This window comes from Xyrauchen texanus, chromosome 49 (assembly GCF_025860055.1).
Source record: "Xyrauchen texanus isolate HMW12.3.18 chromosome 49, RBS_HiC_50CHRs, whole genome shotgun sequence".
Taxonomy (NCBI): domain Eukaryota; kingdom Metazoa; phylum Chordata; class Actinopteri; order Cypriniformes; family Catostomidae; genus Xyrauchen; species Xyrauchen texanus.
In genome coordinates, this window is record NC_068324.1 from 15,215,510 (window position 1) to 15,239,227 (window position 23,718).

At 36.4% G+C, this 23,718-nt stretch overlaps 1 protein-coding gene across 1 annotated transcript; it reads right to left on the reverse strand.

The window, feature by feature from the left end:
- Positions 1 to 34: 34 nt before the first annotated feature.
- On the reverse strand, positions 35 to 14,804 carry man2c1 (mannosidase, alpha, class 2C, member 1). The gene is made up of 26 exons (XM_052123084.1): positions 14,647 to 14,804; positions 14,214 to 14,339; positions 13,990 to 14,113; positions 12,255 to 12,325; positions 11,757 to 11,934; positions 11,455 to 11,644; positions 11,196 to 11,302; positions 10,988 to 11,098; positions 10,617 to 10,709; positions 8,524 to 8,640; positions 8,351 to 8,446; positions 8,124 to 8,269; positions 7,822 to 7,945; positions 7,047 to 7,168; positions 6,879 to 6,964; positions 6,066 to 6,227; positions 5,840 to 5,922; positions 5,650 to 5,744; positions 3,067 to 3,171; positions 2,787 to 2,943; positions 2,551 to 2,694; positions 1,475 to 1,584; positions 1,273 to 1,352; positions 870 to 1,009; positions 674 to 777; positions 35 to 599 (listed from the first exon to the last, which is right to left on the reverse strand). Exons 1-26 carry the CDS (start codon positions 14,745 to 14,747, stop codon positions 485 to 487), a joined length of 3,087 nt encoding a protein of 1,028 aa, XP_051979044.1. The 5' UTR covers positions 14,748 to 14,804; the 3' UTR covers positions 35 to 484.
- Positions 14,805 to 23,718: the final 8,914 nt, after the last annotated feature.

The following is a 23,718-nucleotide window of genomic DNA, read 5'->3' on the forward strand; positions in this document are numbered from 1 at the left end:
TTAAGTTGTAATTTATTCATTTAATTTGTACAAAAAATGGAAAAAGGTTCATTCAAGGTTTTTTACTATGTGAAAATGTGTACAGAATGGAATAGAAGACATTTCGCCAAAGTGATTGCAGTTACACAAGGGTTGAAAATGCATGTAAATTGTTCAATATGAAATTTAAAATACCTTCATGAAAGTATGTTAAAGTTTGTCTGTTACAAATATTTTAATACATTATGGCTTTGTTCCAGTTCCTGCGCTGATTTTTCAGGTAATATTCTGAAATGCCACAATTTTGCCACATACATACTCTTGTGGGTAGCTGAAATCAATCAAATTTGCAGATTCTGTGTATTGCATAATAACCAAATGAAAGATTAGGTGGAACCAAATGTTTAAGTTGAAGAATCAGTCACTGAAAAAAAAATATTGATTCAGCATATTTAATCATTGTAAACTTTTTATTAATCATACAACTGATATGTAATTAAATGGCTCACTGTATAATTAAAAGCAGAGATTTGATCTGAAAGGGCTTGAAAGTTAAGGATATTCCAGAGGCAGCGCTGGGTATTGGAACACTGGGATCAGGCCGCTCCAGCAGATCGCAACTGTAATGAAGTGTTTGAGTATTCATGTTTTTGACATCACAGTAAAAGAACATTAGTATGAATTGTGTACTTACTGCCAGGCCTCCTTCACAGGAAGGGAAGTCGATAAAATCGTTGTCACACTGCTTCCGTGGGACTCATACAGGCGAAGAAGAAGGGCATCCTTTCTTTTTTCCGCCTAGGAAGAAGAAAGGAAAATGTGTTTGTGCTGATAATGTGGGCAGAGTTTGTTACAAGAGTACAACGTGTGGGCAATTTATAAATGGGCACCTGTTTTATGGTCTCAATGATGACAGAAGGTGAGCTTATGGTGAACGAACTCCAGGATACAGAAGTGATGCCATGATACAGACGAAGTGGGAAGTTGAGGTTGTAAGAGCACTGGATGACAGAAGCATCCTGGAAGGAGCCTTTCAAAGACAATGTTATTATTTATAGTTCTTTGGTCTGGAAATTATCTAGAGTTTAAAGGATCGATTCACCCACTCACCCTCATATTGGATAAAACCGTATGCTGTTATTTTTTCAGTGGAACACAGAATAATATAATTCTACTTGAACAATATATGCTTTGAGTTTCATGGGGGGGGAAAAAAAACTGCATACTGATTTGGAACAAAATGTAGGTAAATTTTTTTTTTTTATATTCTTTTCATATTGGAGATGTACCAACCTATATGTGGCATCAACGCGTAGGTGAAATTATGTCGGCCCATATCAGCATTGGCATCTGGGGCTTTTGGAGCTCGCAGGCTATGGGAAAATCGGTGGTGTTAACCAAAATGTGTCAAGAGAGAACATCATAATGAACTGTCTGTGATTGTGTGAGAAAGATACTGTTGTGTCTGTCACTCAATACTGTAAGGGAAACTTACAGAGACAAGGTCATGATGTTTTGATGGATCGAGTAGCCATATTTGGAGTTGTTGAGAAGAGCCACGCCAAAACCATGCTCAGATAGATCTGCCCATTTGTGGCCCCACACCTATTGAATTAACCATGAGTTTATACATTTTATAACATTTTCCAAGGGATCATCAAACCAGAAACATGCTACGCAATGAAAAACACATGGAAAAACCGCAGTGACAACTGAAGTCCAACTTCTCAATTAAAACAGCCCAACAATGTCTGGACTGCCTAATTTTAGCTAGTAAAACATATTTTTCAGATTTTATTGCCAATTTGACATGTGAAATGTACACCTGGCAAGCAGTGACCATGTCCCAAATTTCACCCTTGATGTGGCCTTTGCTCACAAGAGTCCATAAAGTTTGAGACCATAGTGTCCTATTTGTCGTCTCATAATTTCAAAGTGTGCATTTTTCAAAGCACCCTTTAGCTGGTGTCGACTTAACAGCTGAATACTACACAACAGTCTATGTGATTATAAAGTCAGCAAAGTGTAGACGAGGAAGTCCATAAAGAACGATGGCCGGAAACAAGCAAAAACGATATGCAAAAAAAGAACAAAAATGCAAAACTAAACGTAAAAAAAAAAAAGCACAATGTTTATAAGATAAACTAGAAATGTAATCGAAGCACAATTAAGACGTTTCATGGGGAATTCTTATTTATTTAACTAATTATTTATTTAGGATTTTAGGTAACATCATTTTTTCCAATAGGTCAGTTATTCCCTTATAAATCCACACGTTACTGGCAAATTTTAAAACTTGTAATCCAGTGGGTGATTGACAGGACAGATTAGCGCTCATTCCACAAATGCGATATGGTCACATGCGTTTTTGACTACTTCCATGTGTGGTTAAAGTGATCCCAACACAAATTTTTGGACCCCGTTTACACCTGTATTTAGCGTTGTCCATTTGGGATCGGATCACTCAAAACACATCTTAATACCAGGTGTAAACTAGCTTTTTTAGCTAGTTTACACTTTAGCTAGTGTCTAATTAGCTTTAAACCGATTACTCATACACATCCACAGTACCTCAAAGCGAGCCCAGTCCCAGGAGGTGTTTCTGTGTGTGGGTCTCTGCAAATGTCCAAACTGGATCTCATAGGTAGCATTTGGGCTGTGCACCTGCACGGGGAACTCCACCTTCAAAAACTTGTGTGCTTCTTCCCAGTCCACCTAAAAACAAGATATCCTTTATGCTTCACCAAGCTTCTAGAACAATCAGTGGATTAAATATCACGCTTCATTTTACAGCAACAAGCCCTCACCTGTGTGTTGAATTTTATATAGGGACAGCAAGCATCCAGAACAATTTCTTGTGTAATGGTGCTCTTTCCACTGATCCTTAGCATGAAGGAGACGCTACCTCGAAGTCCTCCTGAGCTCACCACCTTGGCAGGCTCGATGACCTCAATTACAGGCTTCCTGTAAAAGCAGATATAGAGTTATTGCCATCAATATTCTGACATTAGCTTGAGTTCATCTAGTGTTCAAAGCTGGGTTCACACTGGATCAGAATCTAACTGGACTGCAGAGGAACAGGCTAACCTTGTCTGAAGGTGATAGTCCATCACATCCCAGGCATCCCAGTACAGTGGCACATCATCAAACAAAGTAAACTGGTTCCCCAGGGAACCCTCAGAAATGGCTTCCCTGAAATAAAAACACAGGTTGTTGCATTAAATATTGTACACAACAGTATATCAGATGCCCTTTCCAACCCTACATATAAGAGAGTGGACTGTTTAGGAAAATCTGATTCATTCTAGTGAATCAGTTCATCCTAAACCATCTTTAAAATGTAGTACTGGAAAGTCTGATTCATTCAATTTAAATTGATTCATACTAGTGAATCAATTTGTCCCGAACAGTCTTCTCCCGGTGTTGGAAAATCAGATTCATTCAAGTGAATGGTTTGTCCTAAACAGTCTTCTATTTTATAAGAAGCATTGGAAAGTCTGATTCATTCTAATGCATCAGTTGGTCCTGAATGATATTCTCTTATAGTGTTGGGAAGTCAGATTCATTCAAGTCAATATTTTGTCCTAAAACTGTCCTCTGTCTCAAAAGCACCGTTGGAAATTCAGATTCATTCTAGTGAATCAGTTCTTCCTGAACATTCTACCCTCATATGTACTGTTGGAAAATCAGATTAATTCTGGTGAATCATTTTATCCTACACGGTCCTCTCTCTCATTCAGTGTGTATAGTTGGAAAGTCTGATTCATTCTAGTCAGTAAAACGGTTTTAGTAGTATATTTAGTAACAAGCTGCTGCTCATTACTATATTTTTGAGTCATTATACTGTAATGAGGTTTGTTGTCACCATAACTGAGATTGTTTATTCGTTCAAAAACCCTCATTGTTTTATGACAGAAAAATACAGTGATTAAACTGTATCATCAGAAAGTTATACAGTTAAAGTCAAAAGTTTACAAACACCATAGCCAAATCCATTTAAACTCAGTTTTTCACAAATTCCTGACATTTAATCATAGAAAACATTCCCTGTCTTAGGTCAGTTAGGATCATTACTTTATTTTAAGAATGTGAAATGTCAGAATAATAGTAGAGAGAATTATATATTTCAGATTTGATTTCTTTCATCACATTCCCAGTGGGTCAGATGTTTACATACACTTTGTTAGTATTTGGTTGCATTGCCTTTAAATTGTTTAACTTGGGTCAAATGTTTTGGGTAGCTTTCCACAAGCTTATCACAATAAGTTGCTGTAATTTTGGCCCATTCCTCCAGACAGAACTGGTGTAACTGAATCAGGTTTGTAGGCCTCCTTGCTCTCACACACTTTTTCAGTTCAGCCCATACATTTTCAGATTGAGGTCAGGGCTTTGTGATGGCAACTCCAATACCTTGACTTTGTTGTCCTTAAGCCATTTTGACACAACTTCGGAGGTATGCTTGAGGTCATTGTCGATTTGGAAGACCCATTTTTGACCAAGCTTTAACTTCCTGGCTGATGTCTTGAGATGTTGCTTCAATATATTCACATCATTTTCCTTCCTCATGATGCCATCTATTTTGTGAAGTGCACCAGTCCTTCCTGCAGCAAAGCACCTCCACAACATGATGCTGCCACCCCCATACTTCACAGTTGGGATGGTGTACTTCGGCTTGCAAGCCTCACACTTTTTCCTCCAAACATAAAGATGATCATTATTGCCAAACAGTTCCATTTTTGTTTAATCAGACCAGTGGACATTTCTCCAAAAAGTAAGATCTTTGTCCCCATGAGCACTTCCAAACTGTTATCTAGCTTATGGCAGTTTTGGAGCAGTGGCTTCTTCCTTGATGAGCAGCCTTTCAGGTTATGCTGATATAGGACTCATTTTACTGTGGATATAGATACTTGTCTACCTGTTTCCTCCAATATCTTCACAAATTCCTTTGCTGTTGTTCTGTGATTGATTCGCACATTTCACACAAAACTACATTCATTCCTGAGCTTTATGATGGCTGCATGGTCCCATGGGGTTTATACTTGCTTACTATTGTTTATACAGATGCACGTGGTACCTTCAGGCATTTGGAAATTGCTCCCAAGGATGAACCAGACTTGTGGAGGTCCACAATGTTTTTTTTCTGAGGTCTTAGCTGATTTCTTCTGATTTTCCCATGATGTCAAGCAAAGAGGCACTGAGTATGAAGGTAGGCCTTAAAATACCTCCAATTCAAAACACCTCCAATCAAAGGCTAACTGGCTAATTGTCTAAAGGCTTGAAATAATTTTTTGGAATTTTCCAAGCTGCTTAAAGGCACAGTTAACTTAGTGTAAAAGTGAAACAATCAGTCTGTAATCAATTACAGTTGATAAAAAAACTTGCCAAAACTATAGTTTGCTAATATTAAATCTGTAGTGGTTTTAAAAAGTGTTTTAATTACTTCAACCTCAGTGTATGTAAACTTCAGACTTCAACTGTACATTTAAAAAGATATTGCCCAATGCAGTCAGCAACTTTTGTGTAGCTAACTACTTTTTCAAAAGAGTAGCTTGAATGTAGCTTAACAACTTTGCTCATAGCTTGACTACAAGTTTTAAAGTAACTTCCGCTACACTTGTAAACAACATTATAGGATAATGTGCACTTTGCTTGAAGGGCCTACATTATTACCTGTTTGTCTGCACTAATAGAATGGACATCAAACGCCCTGTTCTGTCTATTACAACCTTCAAAAGACCATTCTCCATCTTAATGTTCCCATCAACCTGTAACACAAAAAGCACTCACTGACTCACTTTAAAGTGTGTGGGATTAAAAATAAATATATGATTAATGGAACATGTCCAAGGGAATAAAGTACCATCACTGTGACAGAAACAAGAGGGGCAGGTTCAGCAGTTTCCAAGACTTGAGCTATGCCCACACTAGGTACTTTCACTAAGGCTGTGGCGACAGATGGGAACCAAAATGGGGGATGTTTATAAACAGTCTGTACTGTACTTGATAACAATTTCCCCTGTCATTAGCATTTTCCCACAGTAAGGTCATCTGAACAGTGTAGTCTTTTGTCTGTGGAGTACCAGTACCCAATTTTGTTTGAGTGTCCTCCCCTTGTAGTGATACGACTTCAGTTCTTTCCCAAGATAAAGTGTTTAACACAGACATGCTTGATCCTACATCCTGGGCAGAAGCAGATACCAGTGATTCACAAGCAGCAAGTAGTAGTTTGGCCCCTGTGGTGCGTATCTCTGGAAATATGAAGATCAAAGATTGGTCACATCTTACATAGCAATTTATTAGGCACACCACAAACAGGAGATGAGGAGGAGGTGAATTTATGATTAGCTCTTTTCTATACAATGGAGGTGAATGGGTACATGGGTTCCAAAAATGACAAAAAGCACCATAAAAAAATAGTCAATTCGACACGCGTGCTGTATTCCAAGTCTTCTGAGATACAGAAAAGTAATTTGTTGAAAATTCCTCTCCACTTTAGCTCTCAAACTTAACTTATATATTCAAATATAATCCAAATGAGAATTTACTGCTATGGCGGCGACTGAGATTTTAGACGAGATCTATGAATACCTTCAATATAGTGCATTTAATGTATGGACTCCTTTAATGGTCCTTTAAATATGCATTTTTTTCATAATTTCTGGAGCTTGACAACCCTCCTCTCCATTCACTTTAATTGTATAGAAAAAGAGTTGAAAAAAATACTCTGCCTTTTGTATTCTACTGAAGAATGACAATCAAATGAGTTTGGACTAACATGAGGGTGATTACAATTTTCTTTTTTGGGTGATCTATTCCTTTTACATTACAAATTCATCTAATATTACAATGGATGGTTCAAAAGAAAATTTGACAGACTGTGGTACAGGCTGATGGTTTACCATCATAGTACTCCAATGCATCATCAACAACCATCTCAATACAGCTTCCGGGAATCACATCATGGAACTGATTGAGGAGAAGCAATCTATAACAAATAAGAGCATCCAGAGAGACAGATGAAAATGTAATCTATGCTGTTATCATCAAGATATATTATGAGTACTTGCCTCCACAGTTCTTGAAGTTTGCATGCTGGGTATGTAAAACCTTCTCTTTTACACAAGGCCAGACAGCTGGCCACCTCAAGGTCATGGAGCAGAGCTTCACACTGGCGATTTCCCAATTTTATCTACAGCACAAAGATACAACAATAAAAAAAAATAAAGGATTTTCCTTGCATGTTTGAAATAAGAGTTCAATAAACATCCTCAAAGCTGCATTGGTCATTCCGAAATTCTCAAAATCTACTATTGCTTGTCCTCTAATTAGCACGTACTGTTTGAACATTCACATTTTACACATGAACAACTTGACACACCCTGATGAATTATGCTGTACATAATTGTAACCAAAGTTCTTGTCCATTAGCTTTGAGGTCTTCTGTAAGGTAGTGTACTCACATACTTTCAGCAGATTTACAAGCATTTACAATTTTCAGTCCATTTCCTCTACCAGGAAAACAAGATATTGATGATTCATCTTGCACTATACAAACTTTTTGTCTAATCAAATGCTATCTAGAATGAGAATGTCCCTCCATCTAATACCAATTGCAACTGACTAGCAAATAGCAAATCATGGTTCTTGGCTGTGATATGTTGAAAATCTAATGGCTATTTCAAAAAAGGAACAAGCCCTTGATATGTCCCACCCAAACGACCTGTTTCAACAGAAAAACATCCACACAGGAAAGAAAACTGTGCACATCAAGCAATTTTAAGGGGTCTTTAGTCATACAAAAAATTATTATTAGATATTTTGGTTTGAGGGACACACACAAACCTTTGCTTGTGTGGTGTAAGTGCCATTGTGCAGCTCAAGGAAGAGCTCGCCGATCCATGTGCACAGGAGAGCAGAGTCGGATTCTAGCTCAGAAAACAGGACATCAGGACAGGACATCTGAACCCTGGATGACATTTACAATAATCAGTTCTGAAATCGCAACAGGAAGAAGTCTCAATCTGGTCATTTATTTCATTGACGTCAAGTATGCATGATACATTCAATGCTGCTATAATACACTCCCTTGTCTAAACAATGGGAAATTTGTGTTACACCTACAGACAAACAAAAAGGAAACTGACTTTGGGAGGCCATCGGTGTCCCGGACGCGCTGCAGACGATCCAACATCAGCTGTGTTGGGCCACCGCCCCCATCTCCAAAACCAAAAAGTGCTGCACTGTGATTGGTCCTTCCCTTGTCTTTGTTGTTCTTCACTGTATTAATCAACTGTGTTGAGTCAATGGAGAGAGAAATTAGTCATCGTCCGCTAGAGGGAGCTCTCAAATGATACTTGGTTGGAACACTTACATCTTCAATTTTACCCTTCATCTCATAGGAGTTTCCAGGAGGAAAATGAGTGAGGACCTGTGAGCCATCAATGCCTTCCCAAAAAAATGTGTTATGCTGGTGAAAAGAGGAGAAATTCAGATTTTTTCACATACAAATTCATCAGAGAACGTAGCATTGTGGTCAGAACATACCGGAAATGTGTTGACGAGGTTCCAGCTCAGTTTCTGAGTAAGAAAACGAGTGATTCCACATCCTTTCATGATTTGAGGGAGCTGTGCAGAGTAACCAAATGTGTCTGGCAGCCAAAACTGCGTGAAACAGAACAGCAGGCAGTGGGTTCAAACATGAAGTGTGTCTGGTTTGTTAATAGCAGTTTGTAGAATATGACATTGACAGTTCAACTAGTTCATGAATTGATCAAATTGTGTGTAATTTCATTCATCTTTAAGTGGATATTTCTTATTTAAAATGTGAAAAAATAGTTAATAAAAGCAACCGATGAGTGTGCATGCCCTCCGTAGATCTTACCCTCACCTGCGGCACATTCTTTAGTGCTATGCGTTATAAGATATTTAAATTGATTAATTAAGGCCACATCCACACTAATATGTTTTTGATTGAAAATGCATTGATTTTGCTCAATGCATTTTCTGTTTGTGGAACAGTGTTTTCCTCCACCAAAAATGGAGGCTTACGAATGTGCTCTCTATTACCACGTACTTTTAAAAAACAAAGATGTTAGGAATGTTTTTTAAATGAAAATGGATTAGTGTGGACATGGTGTAAGATTGTTTTCTCGGTGCTGTACTTCTGTCTTTATTTTCTCTTTCTATGTATCTCTACTCAAGGCCTATGCGTGGGTTATGTTAGTGTTTTACAGCCTCATGTGCCCCCACACTTGGAGGAGCGAAGATAACGCAAATGTTTGGAGATAATGCAGTCTGCATCAACCTAGACAGGAGATAACGGTAGCATAAAAGTAATCCATCCGACTCCGGTGGTTAAATCAATGATTTCTGAAGTGACCTGTGACTGGGCGGAGGGCGGGGCCAGGTCGTGATGCTACACATCCGGCCCCTAATCAGGCTAATCAAGCCTCAGAGAGGGATAAAGGCCGACTGGAGACTGCAGTGGGACAGAGACAGAGATTTGCGGGCAGCTGTCCGACACCCTTGTGCATTTGTCTTTTTGTTAAGTTCATAATTAAAATATTATTTATATTCTCAAGCCGGTTCTTGCCTCCTCCTTTCCATTAATCCCTTAACATGACCCAATCACTGATTCCTTTTTCACAGTACATCTTTCTATTGCAGTCTCAAAGAACAATTATGATTTCAAGCTCGATTTAAATTCCTAGTTCTTGACACAGGCGCAGAAAGAAGTGTAACCAAGCTTGAAATCATGATCACCAAGGAGACTGCTGATGTAATTTTTTACTGTATAGTGAAAAAGGAGTTACATTTTGGTCAGTTCTCATACAAAATCAATTAGATTGCTTCTGAAGACATCGATTAAACCACTGGAGTTGTATTGATTACTTTTATGCTGCCTTTATCTGCTTTTTGGAGCTTCAAAGCTCTGGCCACAATTCACTTGTATTGTATGGACCTGCAAGGATGAGATATTCATGTGTATTCAGCAGAAAAAATAAAAGTGATACACATCTGGGATGGCATGAGGGTGATTAAATGATGAGAGAATTTTCATTTTTGGGTGCACCATTTCTTTAAAGGGTAACTAAACCCTAAACCAACTTTTTTTAGTTAATGATCTGTAAGCATGGGGCTTTATTAGTACTGGTTATTGATTCAAGTAATTTTTTTGACATTTGTGTATAAAGTGTTTTAATTCTACAATATATGGTGTAAAAACGTCTGAGTGCTGCCCTCTTCAGGTTGAACGGTGGCTACTGCAGTTGAATTTTCCTATTGGCTGTTGCAGTACTTCGTGATGTAAGCGGTGACAGCTGACGTAAGCAGGTTCCAGCTCACCACGCCAGATTCATGTACATGTCGTCTTGCGACCGTGTGAGGAATAATAATAACATGGAGTCTGACAGCAGCTGTCAATTAATCCGTCACTACGAGTCTCAGGTGCCCCCCCCCGCTCAGCCCCGCACTCGGTTCGTTCCCTCTATCCCCGCCGGGGTCTGCCCACTTTTCCTGCATTTTCAAATATTTCTAATGGGTGGAGTCAGACTCTGAGCAGGTGTTTAGTTACCCTTTAAGGCGTGAAAGGCTTTTGGGTAACTTCCTAAATGAATCTAAAATCAAGGTTAACATACCTCTTTACAGTAATGTCCAAATTCTTCCTTGAAGAAGTTTTGGCCTTGCAGAAACTGTCTGACCATGGACTCCCCAGATGGCAAGTTGCCATCCTGATTCAAAGAAACAGACCACATGCAATACCAAATCAGTAAAGCTTTTTTTATAAAATGAGCATGTGCAAAAAAGAAAAAATGTACAAGTTTATATGCCCACTGAAATAAAAGAAGCTTATACAGCCCAAGATGGTTTCTGGTCTTAGCCAGTTTTCCAGACTGGTCTGTTAGCTGGTTTTAAAGGTGCTTTGGGCACTTTTCAGATGGAATACGTGCCTATACTAGCTAAAACCAGCTTTTCCCCCTTTAAACCAGGAATCATACTTTACTCCTACCATCTCTACCCATGTGCCCCCAACTGGAATAAATCGGCCTTCCTGTACAAAGTGTTTGATCTCCGAGAACAGGCCTGGATACCAGCTCTTCACCCACTGAAACTGTTGTGCCTGTGCAAATATACAAACAATGAGTATGAATAATGCATCAAGTTATTTGTAAATCAAGTAAAGAACAATAAAACCTTAATGGAGGGGAAAAACGTACCTGGGAGCATGTAAAGACAAACTCTGGGTTGTTTTCCATCAGTCTGATGACAGTGACCCAGCTGCGGGCACACTTCCTAATGGTCTCTTCATATGGCCACAACCAAGCTATGGAGGGATGTGATCATGTTACACAAAACTATAGTATAAACAAGATCCTATATTTCTATCACAGCATACTCCAACAACTGCTTGGTGAATATACACAGGCACTGCGTAGCAGAAAATGAACAATAACTTTCATAAATCTATGATCTTACCAGTGTCAATATGACAGTGACCCATGGCATGTACCACGTGTTGGCTTTCCCCATTTCTCTGGGAAAAAAACCTCTGAGCTAGACTACGGGCAGAAGCAAATGAACTGTTATCGGTTAGGTCACACAGATTCACCATCTCATTGGCTGTGAACAAAGCCTGGTATCCACGCTGCTCTCCCTCTCCAAGTAACTGGGCAAAATATAAGTATTAAAAATAAGACTTAAGAAAGTTAACAGGGTTCATTTTCATTTCATGTTGACTTTCACAACAACACATTATGTGAATTTGCAACATACTGTACCTTGACGATGTCCACAAGTAGCTCAAAGTCTGTGAGAAGCTCCCTGACATCTCGATTGAAGACAACAACCTCTGCCTTCTGGAGAGTGAACTTCCTGTTTGGGTCTGGGGCTGCGATCATTGATCCTTGTCCAGCTCCAAATAGTGAATTACATGCCAGTTCCACATAGAGAGTAATGCTAGAATGAGTACGGAATTGAATACGAGTAAACCAGAATTCAAATAGGTAAAAGGGTTGCTGCAGAGTTTTTAAAATCAAATTTAAGACTTTTTTTAGGACCTTTTTACAAGACCTCTGAACAAATCAAATTAATACCACATCCCCATGCCAAAACAAATGGATTTGATTCATAGAGTGCTGAGATTTCACTTTGAAGGATGTAGCGCATGCATTTATTTAATTAAATCATATTCTTTTAAAATTTGATGATCACATTAGGTCATATCACGATTCTGTCTTTCCGTCTTTTTCTGTCTTTATTGTTACATTTCCACAAACCTGTGAGGCTCACTGTCGTTCAAGCATTCAGTCAGAATATAACTGGTCTTCTCACCCTCTTTGGTCAAACCCTGCCAAAAAAAGATTTACCAGACATTACACAATTAAAAGTGCACTACATTGTCTTTTCTTTGTTTTGCTGGTTGATATCGCAGTGGTCATGTACTTTACACTTTATGGGTCATTGGCAAATTTACAACCTTTCTCTGAGGTGATAAAAATGGTACTTTTTTTATTTTATTTCTAGTTTGAAACACGTGTTAAGTTGGAAGAAATGTAATCTTTGTGTGCAATTTGGTTTCATCGCTTAATCATTTAAAAAAAAGTTTTAAAATATATTTTTCAAAGTAAATTTGACAAATATTATTAATTTCTGAGTCAAGTAGTGTTTTTCCCTGGAGTTTTATTCTATTGACAAAATGTGCCTTTTCATAAAAATGTCCAAAAAAATCAAATAAAAAATAAAAACTTCACACACTGTCATGAAGGTCTGAAAGGATATTCTCTGTTTTATGTTTTTTTTAACATCACATGACAACAAAATTGCTACCTGCATGTTGGTTACACCAGCTAACTTTGATTTAGTGGACAAAAGTTTTTAAAATATAAATGATATTTAAAAAATTTTGACAGGCAAAATACTTTTCTCACTGCAAATTAAAAAAAAAAAAATATTTTAAGAAATAGTTTTATTTATTTATCTATTAATTAGTAGTATTGTTTTAATTAACAATCGATCTGGACAAAAAAATAAAGAAAATTACCCATATAGGTTTTCGGTTCCTAATACCTTTATAGAAATATTGCTGACATACTTGTAACCCATGATTACTGGTAACACTTTATAATAACTACACAATATAAATTATTTATAAAGCATTGGTTTAAATTAAAATGAATACATTATTTACAAATCGTTGTTCCAACATTGTTAATATATTAATAGAGTATATACTAATAGTATGTTATTCTTTTATATTTTCTGTTGCAAATTATTAAATATTGTTTCATATATAAGCTGTTTGATGATTGATTTTCACTCTTAGTAAACAACTAGTAACCATACCAAACTAATGTATTTCCTTTAATACAAACCAGTGGTAAAGAAGTGTTTATGAGAACATTAATAAGGTATAAATCCATTATCAATAAAGAAATTATTTATACATTATTATATATGTAATGAATTTTAAATATATGAATACTTAAATATATATTTCAGGTTAAAAACAAATAAATCTCAAATCAACAGCATTTGTGGCATAATGTGATTACCAAAAAAATTTAACTAGACATTCCTGGTTTTCTTAAAAAAAAATTTCAAAATGATGGGTGACAGGCCTTACAATGGATGTGAATGTGGCCAATCCATAAATGTAAAAAATAATCACGGTTTCAAAATTATAGCGACATGATGTAAACAATATTCACATTAAAATGATTTTAGTGTGCTAAAATCACTTACTAACCTTTTTGGTGTAAAGTTATAGCCAACTTTATAATATTGTTGCTATGGCAATGCAACACCATAAAACCCTAAAACTCTAAAATTACCATAAAAACATTTTAAACAAATTTACAGCTCAAATAATCACAAGTTTTAGCAAAGAAATCATTTAAGTGCTTTTATAACATTTCTGCCATTAAACCCTCCAAGAATTAGCCCCATTCACTTCCATTCTCAAATTCATCTATATTTATCTAATTCATGCTAAATGTCTCAGAGTCACCACACCTGGACTGGCTGTTCTTCCCGCCACACCATTCCTTCGCCATCACTCTCCCATCTCAAATGCACCTCCTTCCCTCTCCAGATCTCAGGGATCTTCAGGACCACCCTGAACCAGCATGTCCACCATCTGTGAAACATTGACAAGCAAAACACCACAGTCACTCACACCCACTACATAGAGCGTGTTGGACAGTAAACCACAGACTGTATAAAACATGTAAACTTACGTGGGTCCAAATGCATCACCAACATTGCAGGGCAGAAAGTCATGCTGAATTGCCTCTGAATAAGAAATTCTCTTCTCAGACTTGAACACAGAGATGGACTCAAGTGGATGAGTATCTCCAAACAGTCTGCAGTAAATGAGAGTCTCTTTAATCACTCATAACAAGCCATTAACAACAACCATAAACGGGAACAAAGGTCTAATATTGACCTTCCATTTGTAGTTTGCAGGAAATAAAAGCTTGTTTAACTAATATATATATATATATATATATATGTGTGTGTGTGTGTGTGTGTGTGTGTGTTTGTTTTATTATATACAATACTATTAGTGTGTCTATTTAACATACTGGCACAATTTCCATGAAACGTGCATAATTCAATAGCAAACATTGTCATAGAAAGCAAAACAATAACATGAAGTGCTCCGTGTACCTTCCTCTAAGATTGCAGTCTGTGAAATACGTATCGGAGATGAACTTCTCTGCTCGCTCCAGTAGAGTTCTTCGGTTTTTCAGTACTGGTTTGTGATACATGATTTAAAAGTAATGTTGTGACACAAAATAAATGGACAGATCAACTACAGACGCGACGCTGCTGCGCACTAGAACCCGGAAGCACATGGTATATATATATACCAATAATGGTTGTGTTGCTGTTAATTCACATTAGAGAGCGCCATTGCTGCACAAGTTCCTCAGCTGTTTTAGATCTAGCGCATTTTGACTGATTGTGAAGACTAGTTCTGTCAGATCTGTGATAGAGGTATTGTAAGAAATTATACGTATTTATATAAAAAAAAATTTTTATTATTACTATTATTATTTGTGCGTATTATTTTTTTATTGATTTTATATTTAATTTATCAATAATATATTTGATTAATATTATTAATAATTATTATAATATTTGAAAGTAATATTTATTTAATTATTAAATTATTCATTATATTGACTTCATATTTAATGCATCACTACATTCTAAGATTAATATTTTTTATTGAAATTATTTTAATATTACACGCTTAATTACCAACATAATTCATTCATTAACTATTGCACTGCTGTAAATTACATATTGTTTAGTGTCATATTACCTTTTTTTTTTTTTTGTGGCTGCTTTTACTGCATGTTCTTACCCATTTTTGCATTACAATATTAACTAAAGGCCCAGATCTGTAATTATTGTTGATTTTAATTATTGTTTAATTGCCTGTGTCTGCTAAGCATAAAAATTACTCTTCAAAAAACATGTACATATGTAGTAAACTACTGTACATGTTCTCGATACACAAAGGTGCATGATATATCCTGTTTGAACGCAGCTTTATTTATTCATAGAGCTACTTGAAAGCTAGAGGCCATACAAACTTAAGAAATAGGGTAAAGGGGCTAAATTCCCCCAGGGTAAATTACACTTTTGATTTTATTTTCTCCCAAAAGACTAAATAGCAATACATCATACCACAGTGCTTTCCTTTTTGTCAATATTCACGGTCTGCGAAATGTTCCTGATTCATGAGATCATTGCATGCAATGTATAAAGGTTGATTTTGAGGTAATTTGATGTAATGTTTAATAATTTTTGAAAATGTATGTAGTTAATAAGTATCCCGAAACTATCACATTTGTTTTGAGATTTTATATATATATATATATATATATTGGCCCTGTTGCTGGGATGGTAGAGTCATATGGGGTAACCTCCTCATCCTCACTATAATGTGGTTCTCGCTCTCAGTGGGGCACATAGTGAGTTGTGTGTGGATGCTGCAGAGACATAACTCACTCAGCAAGCCAGGTGATCAAATGTGCAGATTGACTGTCTCAGACATGGAGGTAATTGAGATTCGTGCTCTTCCACCCAGATTGAGGCCAGTCACTACGCCACCATGAGGACTTAGAGCACATTGAGAATTGGGCATTCCAAAAGGGGAGAAAATAAAAATAAATATATTTTTCAATCTTAATACACTCCATGACCAGAAAAGAAAAGTCCTTAAAGTGTGCCTTTAGCCCTGTTATATAATTTTTTGAGGGATGCCTGATGTCCCAGTGTGAAGTCTGCACACAGATCACTTGCGGCTGGTTTTGACTGGGTTCACTTTTTTTATTTCCTCCTTTCAAATCATATCTGCTCTGAGTAATATCTTTTACTTTTGATCGGGGGCTCAGCATTGCAGTTGCATGTCTAAAGAGATAAGGCTTAAGATTGTTGATGTTGTTATCTTTTTTAATATAAGTCATAAGATCATCTTCACAGTTTAATTCCTTAGCTGTATCAACTATTAACAATGCCGTTTTGGATGATTAATACATTATAAGCCTGTGTGAAAATGAAGTACAGTGATTTAAATAATGAAGTTTTGCAAACAGCAATTTTCATAATAGAAAAGCACAAATATTTTTTGTTATTAGGTCAAGACAATTTAACCACAACAAACATCACAACAAAGTGACACAATACCAAAAACAATAATTTAAGACACCAAATTAGAAAGAAACAAATGAAAATCAAAAATAGACCTAGAAATGAAGAAACATTTTCACAGTGCTGGTCACATATACTGTATGTGGAAGCATGCACAACTACACACAGAATAACCAAAATCACATTCTTGCCTTTTTGTGTGTCTGAGGAAAATCAATGTCAAGATTCAATGACTGATAGAGTGAAAAACCAAGAAAATCAATCTCTTTGATCAGAGGTTCTCAAGTGCAGGTGTATGCTAGGTGTGGGTGAGAAACAGATCAATATTTAACTCCTTCTTTACTATAAATTCTCCTCCCTGCCCAGTAGGTGGCGATATGCATTAAGAATGCGAGCTGACAAAAACAAAAGAAGAATGTGAAAGTGAAAGAGGAGACTGATAGTAAAAAAAGGACTTAAATATTGATCTGGTTCTCACCCACACTCATTAAAACACTTTAGAAAATATGGATTTAAACACTGGAGTCTTATGGATGACTTTTATGCTGCCTTTATGTGCTTTTGGGGCTTTAAAGTTCTGATCACTATTCAATTGCATTGTGAGGACCAAAAGAGCTGAAATATTCTTCAAAAACTATTCACTTGTGTTCAGCAGAAGAAAGACAGTCATACACATCTGTAAATAATGATGAGAGAATTTACAGTTCTGGATCATATTCTTTTTTGCAGCCTTGCATAGTTTTGACAATGATTTTCTTGGATGAGGGCATGTCACTCAACCTGTCCATGTAGGCATCTACCTTATTTAGCCTTTTCCAAGTAAAAGTTGAATTTGTGCCAAAATACTCTACAAATGTTTCTGTGGACGCACAATCTTTGACATCAAGATATGCAAGCTGTTTGCCAATGAAAATAATTGTATTTCCATTCTTCCCACGACCTTATATGAACAAACCTTTAATCCCTGCAAATAGATAATTTGCATACTATGCACAGTAAGCATACTAAATATGAATATGTAGTAGTCACGTGCATTTACCTGCACACCAATACGCTGATAACTACCAAAAATCAGCTAATTGAAAAATCTGACAATGATCAATGAGATATGAAATCATCTTATTTTCTGCTTTTGCCATCAAAACATAAACATTCATGCGCACAACACAACACTTTAAGCCGGTTAGGTGTTTACCTGCAATGCGAAATACGGGTAATGGTCAAAAATCTACAGTACGTGTGCTGATGATTGGTTTATAACCTGACCACAATAAAGGAAACCCACTGTTTAAATGACCTTTCATGTTGTCTGCTATTAAGCATAATCGGTGTTAGATTGGGCATGTAGGCACACGCACTGAATATGTATATGTACTACATATTTTATACTTTAAACAGTAGTGCAGTACTTTCCCAGCAACAGTCCGAGAGACCTCTTTTTCTGATTGCACGTCCGAGTATTGTGTGTTGCTGGCACATTCTGCAGTATTTATATGGATTAATGGGTGTGCATGGGCGTTTGGTCTCATGATTGGTCAGGCAAGGAGGGGTCAAATGTCCCTACATACAGGCAAGGAAACAATAAGCCAGTTCTGTGGCACACTCAGTGGGAACCAAGAGTGCAGCTCTACTCATACCCTTTCCTTTCTCTAATCGGCCCAACAGCACAATGGGTGGGGACATTGTAAATACTCGTCTCAGGCTGACACATATCCATGCTTGACCAGAATGTATTCTCTACCTTGGGCAGAAGCTGCACTTTTCCACCACGACTGCTTGGCACTGCAGAGATAGATTTCACATGATAGGTGGACAACTAAGTAAGGCCACCCTGGTGGATCCTGCAAAGTTTGCTCGGCATATTATGTTGGATCCTTCTTGCATCATCGCTGCATGGCAATTTGTTATAAGCAGCTGGTGACTGTGGTGGTGCATACCTCAGAGGAATTACATACTCTATGAACACAACGTATTTTAAAGTCTCTTCCCTTGGTGTCACCTTAGGTTTACGGATCAGGCCGGATTAGATTGTGGTTGAAGAAGAACTGGCGTCAGGATTCAAACTGAGAGCTCCATGCACACTTCAGTCATTCTGTTTAAATATTCATGCATGCAACTAACATGAGTGACCAGACCAATATATCAAGGACAGAAATGCAAATTAAAGGTAAAATTCACCCAAAAAGGAAACTGTTAGCATTTATTCATCCTTACATGGAACATCCATACTTTAGTAAGCAGTGCAGTATTTTAATATGTAAAAGACCTCTTTGTTGAAGCAAGTCTGAGTATTTTGGTAAAGTACAGTACAAAAAAAGTAGATATGTCCTTTTCTAAAAAATGTAAATAGATGGGGACCACTGTCATACAGACGACACTTCATTGTACTGAAAAGTGCAGCTTGCATATCCTCCTAGATAACATTAGAGATAATTCTGTTCCATGCAACAAAGATATTCATGCAGGTTTGGAAGACATAAGGGTGAGTAAATGATGACAGAACTTTCGTTTTAGCTGAACTTTCCCTTTAAGGAAATATGCATGCTGTGCTTTTTTAAATGGATCGGCTGCATGTGAACTTTCAAAGCTTAAGTTTAAAACAGTTAGTTGCTCAGGTGTAGTCAGATGTGGAGAACATGAGTTATACTGTGGAGATATTTTTTTCTTAGCCAGCCTGTATCCTTTGGCTGTTCACTTGTAGATCTAAAGAAAAAACAAAACAAAAAACATAGAATGGGCAGCATGTTGCTCATGCTATATGTGAAAAACCTCAGCATCTGTAAATGACTGTGGATTAATTCAACATGGTGTCATTTCTGGTCATATACATTTCACAGGGCCAGTTGTGAAAATGCTTCTACTTTAAAAAAAACAACAACATCAATTTAATACAGTTTTTCATGACAAATTACAGAATATCATAAACATAACAATTTGAGTGAAAAGTTGAATTTTAAAATATTTCAGATTTTCTTAATGTTTGGTGCATTGTCGTTTTGCTTTTATGACAGCATGAACTCAAAATGAATTCCACAAGTTTGCACAAAAGCTGATGATCGATGTTATCCAGCTTGATTTGAGAATGTTGCAAAATGCATCTTGTGTGCTTCAAAAGAAGCAAGGAAATCTGACATTTGTACAAAGAAGTAAAGGAGACTTATTTGATTAGTGACCTAGAAATAGTGTGGAATCTTAAATATTTCTTATTCATTTTTTTTTTTTAATGAATCCTAAAGCTTTTAGTTTATTTCCAGTCTGATCCTTCTATGTTAAAAACAAACACAATATCCAAAGCAGTTGTATAAGACCAGGGCAAACACAATGGTGCCCAGCTCTTCCTATTCTTCCTATGATTGGATTGGGAAAACATGTTGCTTTTGAATGTTCATGTACACTGAATTCAACCCCATTCTGCTAAAATACTGACAAGCGGCATCCCGCATTAGACATTTTTGCATCAATTCAAACGTGTTCACCTTTCCACAGTGGAGCAGCCTCAGAGACACTGGTAAGTCATTGAGCACAATTTGTAGCTCTTCCTATTCCTACTAAATCCGATTGAAGATGACATGTCCAACTGGTGCTTTATGCCGGAAGCTTCCCGCATGTCCCCTAAATTAATGTTGGTGGTATTTTTTTAAGTCTATCATATTACATAATTGTAGAATGTAAATATATTATGATTAAAATATAACTTTAAGTTCATCATAAATACAGTATGTTGCACAGTATCAGCTTTACGTAATAATTAATAATTTCTTTGATTATTACATTATTTTTAAAACCATGAGGTTTGGATTTGGGCATATGACGTCAGCCCTTGCAGTTCTTGTGTCTAAGAAAATTAGTTCCAAAATATCAAACACAGCTCTGTTGACAAATTTTCATGTTTAAAGGTAAACTTTTTTTTGGATAGCTCAAATGGGAAATTGCTTATTTCAATATTTATAAAGTAAATTTAACACTTACCCTTTTCTCAAAAGACAGCAAACTAGTGTAATAATCAGTAGAAATCCTAGCATGGCAGCCACTAATATTGTGTATATAATATTCTGAAAGGAGAATTAACCTCATTGTTATCTGTGTGATTATTTAATCTAACTGTTGGTTTAATGCAGCATTCCATATTCATTTTTTTAAACCTATTTTATACATTTACAAAATGCCATGTTTATGAAAGTTAACTGTGAACATTTATCAAAGGAAATTGTGAAATTATAAAATTGATGCTGTGTCTCACAAATGAAAGCCAATGACATTAAAATCAACATGAAATTCACAGCCCTTTTTACTTCTGTAATGTGACCTTTTTTTAGTGTGAAATTGGATATTTAAAAAGAAAAACAATCTAGTGTGGGACTTGGTTTTAACCTTCAGGAAACGACTGGATTGGGAAAACATAAATTACTGACAAGCGGCATCACACATTAGACATTTTTGCATCAATTCAAACGTGTTCACCTTTCCACAGTGCTGCCTCAGAGACACTGGTACGTCATTGAGCACAATTTGTAGGTTACATTTTCCTTCTAAGATTACATTTTGACTCCACTAATGGTTAGGCTTAGGGTTGGGAATAGGAACTAATTAAAATATGCATTCCTGTTGACTAGATTACTTAATTTACAACAAAAAATACAACTCACTTTTGGTACCACCTCAACAAAACGTCCAGCTTCGGCCACTAGGGGCAGTGGTTTTAATTTTGGTATGCACAGACCGATTTCAGGAGAAGAACTTTCGACCTGCTGTTGCCAAATTCACAGTGTGACCAATCTGATAAGACCAGGAACATGTATTTAGAAAGTAAATTCGATTTCATGTTGATTTTAAATAAAATTTCATTAAAAATGTTAAATGTTAATAACTTACAATCTCTAAATAGACACATCCACAGGTAATTTTTTGCTTGGGTTACACTGAAAACAAAAACAAACAACATATATATTTTACCCCCCAAAAATGAGGCAGCAATTTGTACCCATTTTCTTTGAGCAGTCTGACAATACATTGCAGCCACACGTCAATGTATGGCCACCAACACATTGCCTCACATATGAATGTCAAAACAAAGACGTCACGTCTGTTAGCAAGGGGTGAGAAAGTGTCTGGCATCACACACACACACACACACACACACACACACACACACACACACACACACACACACACACACACACACACACACACACACACACACACACACACACATATTGGTCTGCTTATCATTATGAGGACTTTCCATAGTCATAATGACTTTCAATATTCAAAATTTTCATTTAGTATGTTTTTAAAGCTATTTAATTTATGGGGACCCTAGAAATGTCCTCATAAACCACATTTATAGCATAATACCCTTGTAATTACTAGTTTGTAACCTAAAAAATTGTCCTCGTAAACCACATAAACATGATCACACACACACAAACACATACAAACTGTTGGCGCTTTGATAACATACCCCAGCTCATCCAAGTAAAGTCTTCTATGTTCAAAAAGGAGAAAAAAAGAGGCATGACAACTGAGAGGAGATTCTTGTGAATATAATGTACATGGGTTGTTGACAAGACACCTCCTGCAGTGTCCTGCAGTGTGATATGGATTGGACTATTTAGATTAAAATAAGAGTATTAAAATTAAACTACTGCAGGCCACAAAGTTTCGAAAACCCCGGACTCCAGACTATTGTAAACAACGATGAGTCTCTGATACATAATTTATAACATTCACGCATCACTTTTCAACAGCATTTATAATAAAAACAGGGATACGGTTAGTCCTTTCGAAGAAGCAATACATTTGTCATTTACTTTGTGTGTTTATTTTACAATAAATGATCTAGACAATGTAATAAAAATAGAATAGGGTCATACATATGTGTCAATGTCTGCTTTCTTTCTGGTCTCAAATCACACCTAAAAGCAGCAGCATGCAGTGTTAGAAAACTGAGGAATGTTAAAATACTTAAAGTGCTGATTTAGTTATTTTGTCTCTTTTAAATTCTTGCATGACTCTTAACTGCTTTTAACCACAGAATACAACTACTGTGACATACAGCTCATCTGTCCCAAATAACAATTTTAAATATGCTCTTTACAGTATAATTCTGGCTTTTGTATATTTCATATATAATTTATTAAGATGTTTGAGCAGTACCCTCCCACAAAAAGCTTAGAACAGACCAGTTTTTAGTCCTCAAGCACTGCAGAATATACTTCAGCATTTCACATTTAACACTTTAATAGGAGAATAATTGTCACAAGCTTTCTGGTCATATACATTCAAACTGCAATCTAGACTACTCACCATCTTTGAAGGAGACCACTATTACTCTGTTGTCTGTTAGTTGTGGCTTTCGGTAATTTCTGTGAAGAAGCACATGAGCAGATTCTTGTGCATATGAGCCATACAGAGCAGTGGCCAATGCCAAAAACTGTGAAGACAGAACAATTACACTACCATGAATTCACAATTGAAACTAGTTCAAAGACTAGTTCTAACAAGCCAACAAGTTCATGATAAATCACAACATTTGAAGTAAACCAGCATTTGAAAATCAGAAAAAGATAGAGGTACAAGACTGTACCTTATGACTTTCAAGGGAATAAACTTCTCATCCCATTAAGCAATGCGAATGACGTACTCACTATAGCAATGACAATCCAATATGAACTTCCAAATGTAAGTTCGGAAGGAGCGTGTTCATCTAGGCCTGCCAATCATCTCACAAAGATATAACGTATAAACAGCTCCTTCCCTCGCACTGATGACGATTCTTCATCTCCACCTTTATATTTCATAACACCCTTACCAATTATTATTTCGAAATTGTCTTTCTATTTTTGCTTTAATCAGATATATGGCTGAAACGATTAGTCGACGTTATCGACAACATCGACAATAAAAAATGTACTAACAATAAAAAGGACAAAATCATCTTTTAAAAATACCTCTAGATGACTTTCACTGAATTAAAGGGAAACATTTTTTTCATTAAGTTTAATACAGTAAAGAAATTCGCTGCAAAAAAAACTATTGTTATCAAGTGTTTTTGTCTTGTTTTCCATTTAAAATAGT

Bases quoted from the DNA above. Each gene is read 5' to 3' on its own strand.
- man2c1 (XM_052123084.1), bottom strand. From the start codon at position 14,747: ATGTATCACAAACCAGTACTGAAAAACCGAAGAACTCTACTGGAGCGA. The intron at 8,447-8,523 runs GTATGTTCTGAC...TCTTTTCACCAG, and splicing joins ACCTCGTCAACACATTTCCG to CATAACACATTTTTTTGGGA. The intron at 5,923-6,065 runs GTACTGGTACTC...CTGTCGCCACAG, and splicing joins GGACACTCAAACAAAATTGG to CCTTAGTGAAAGTACCTAGT.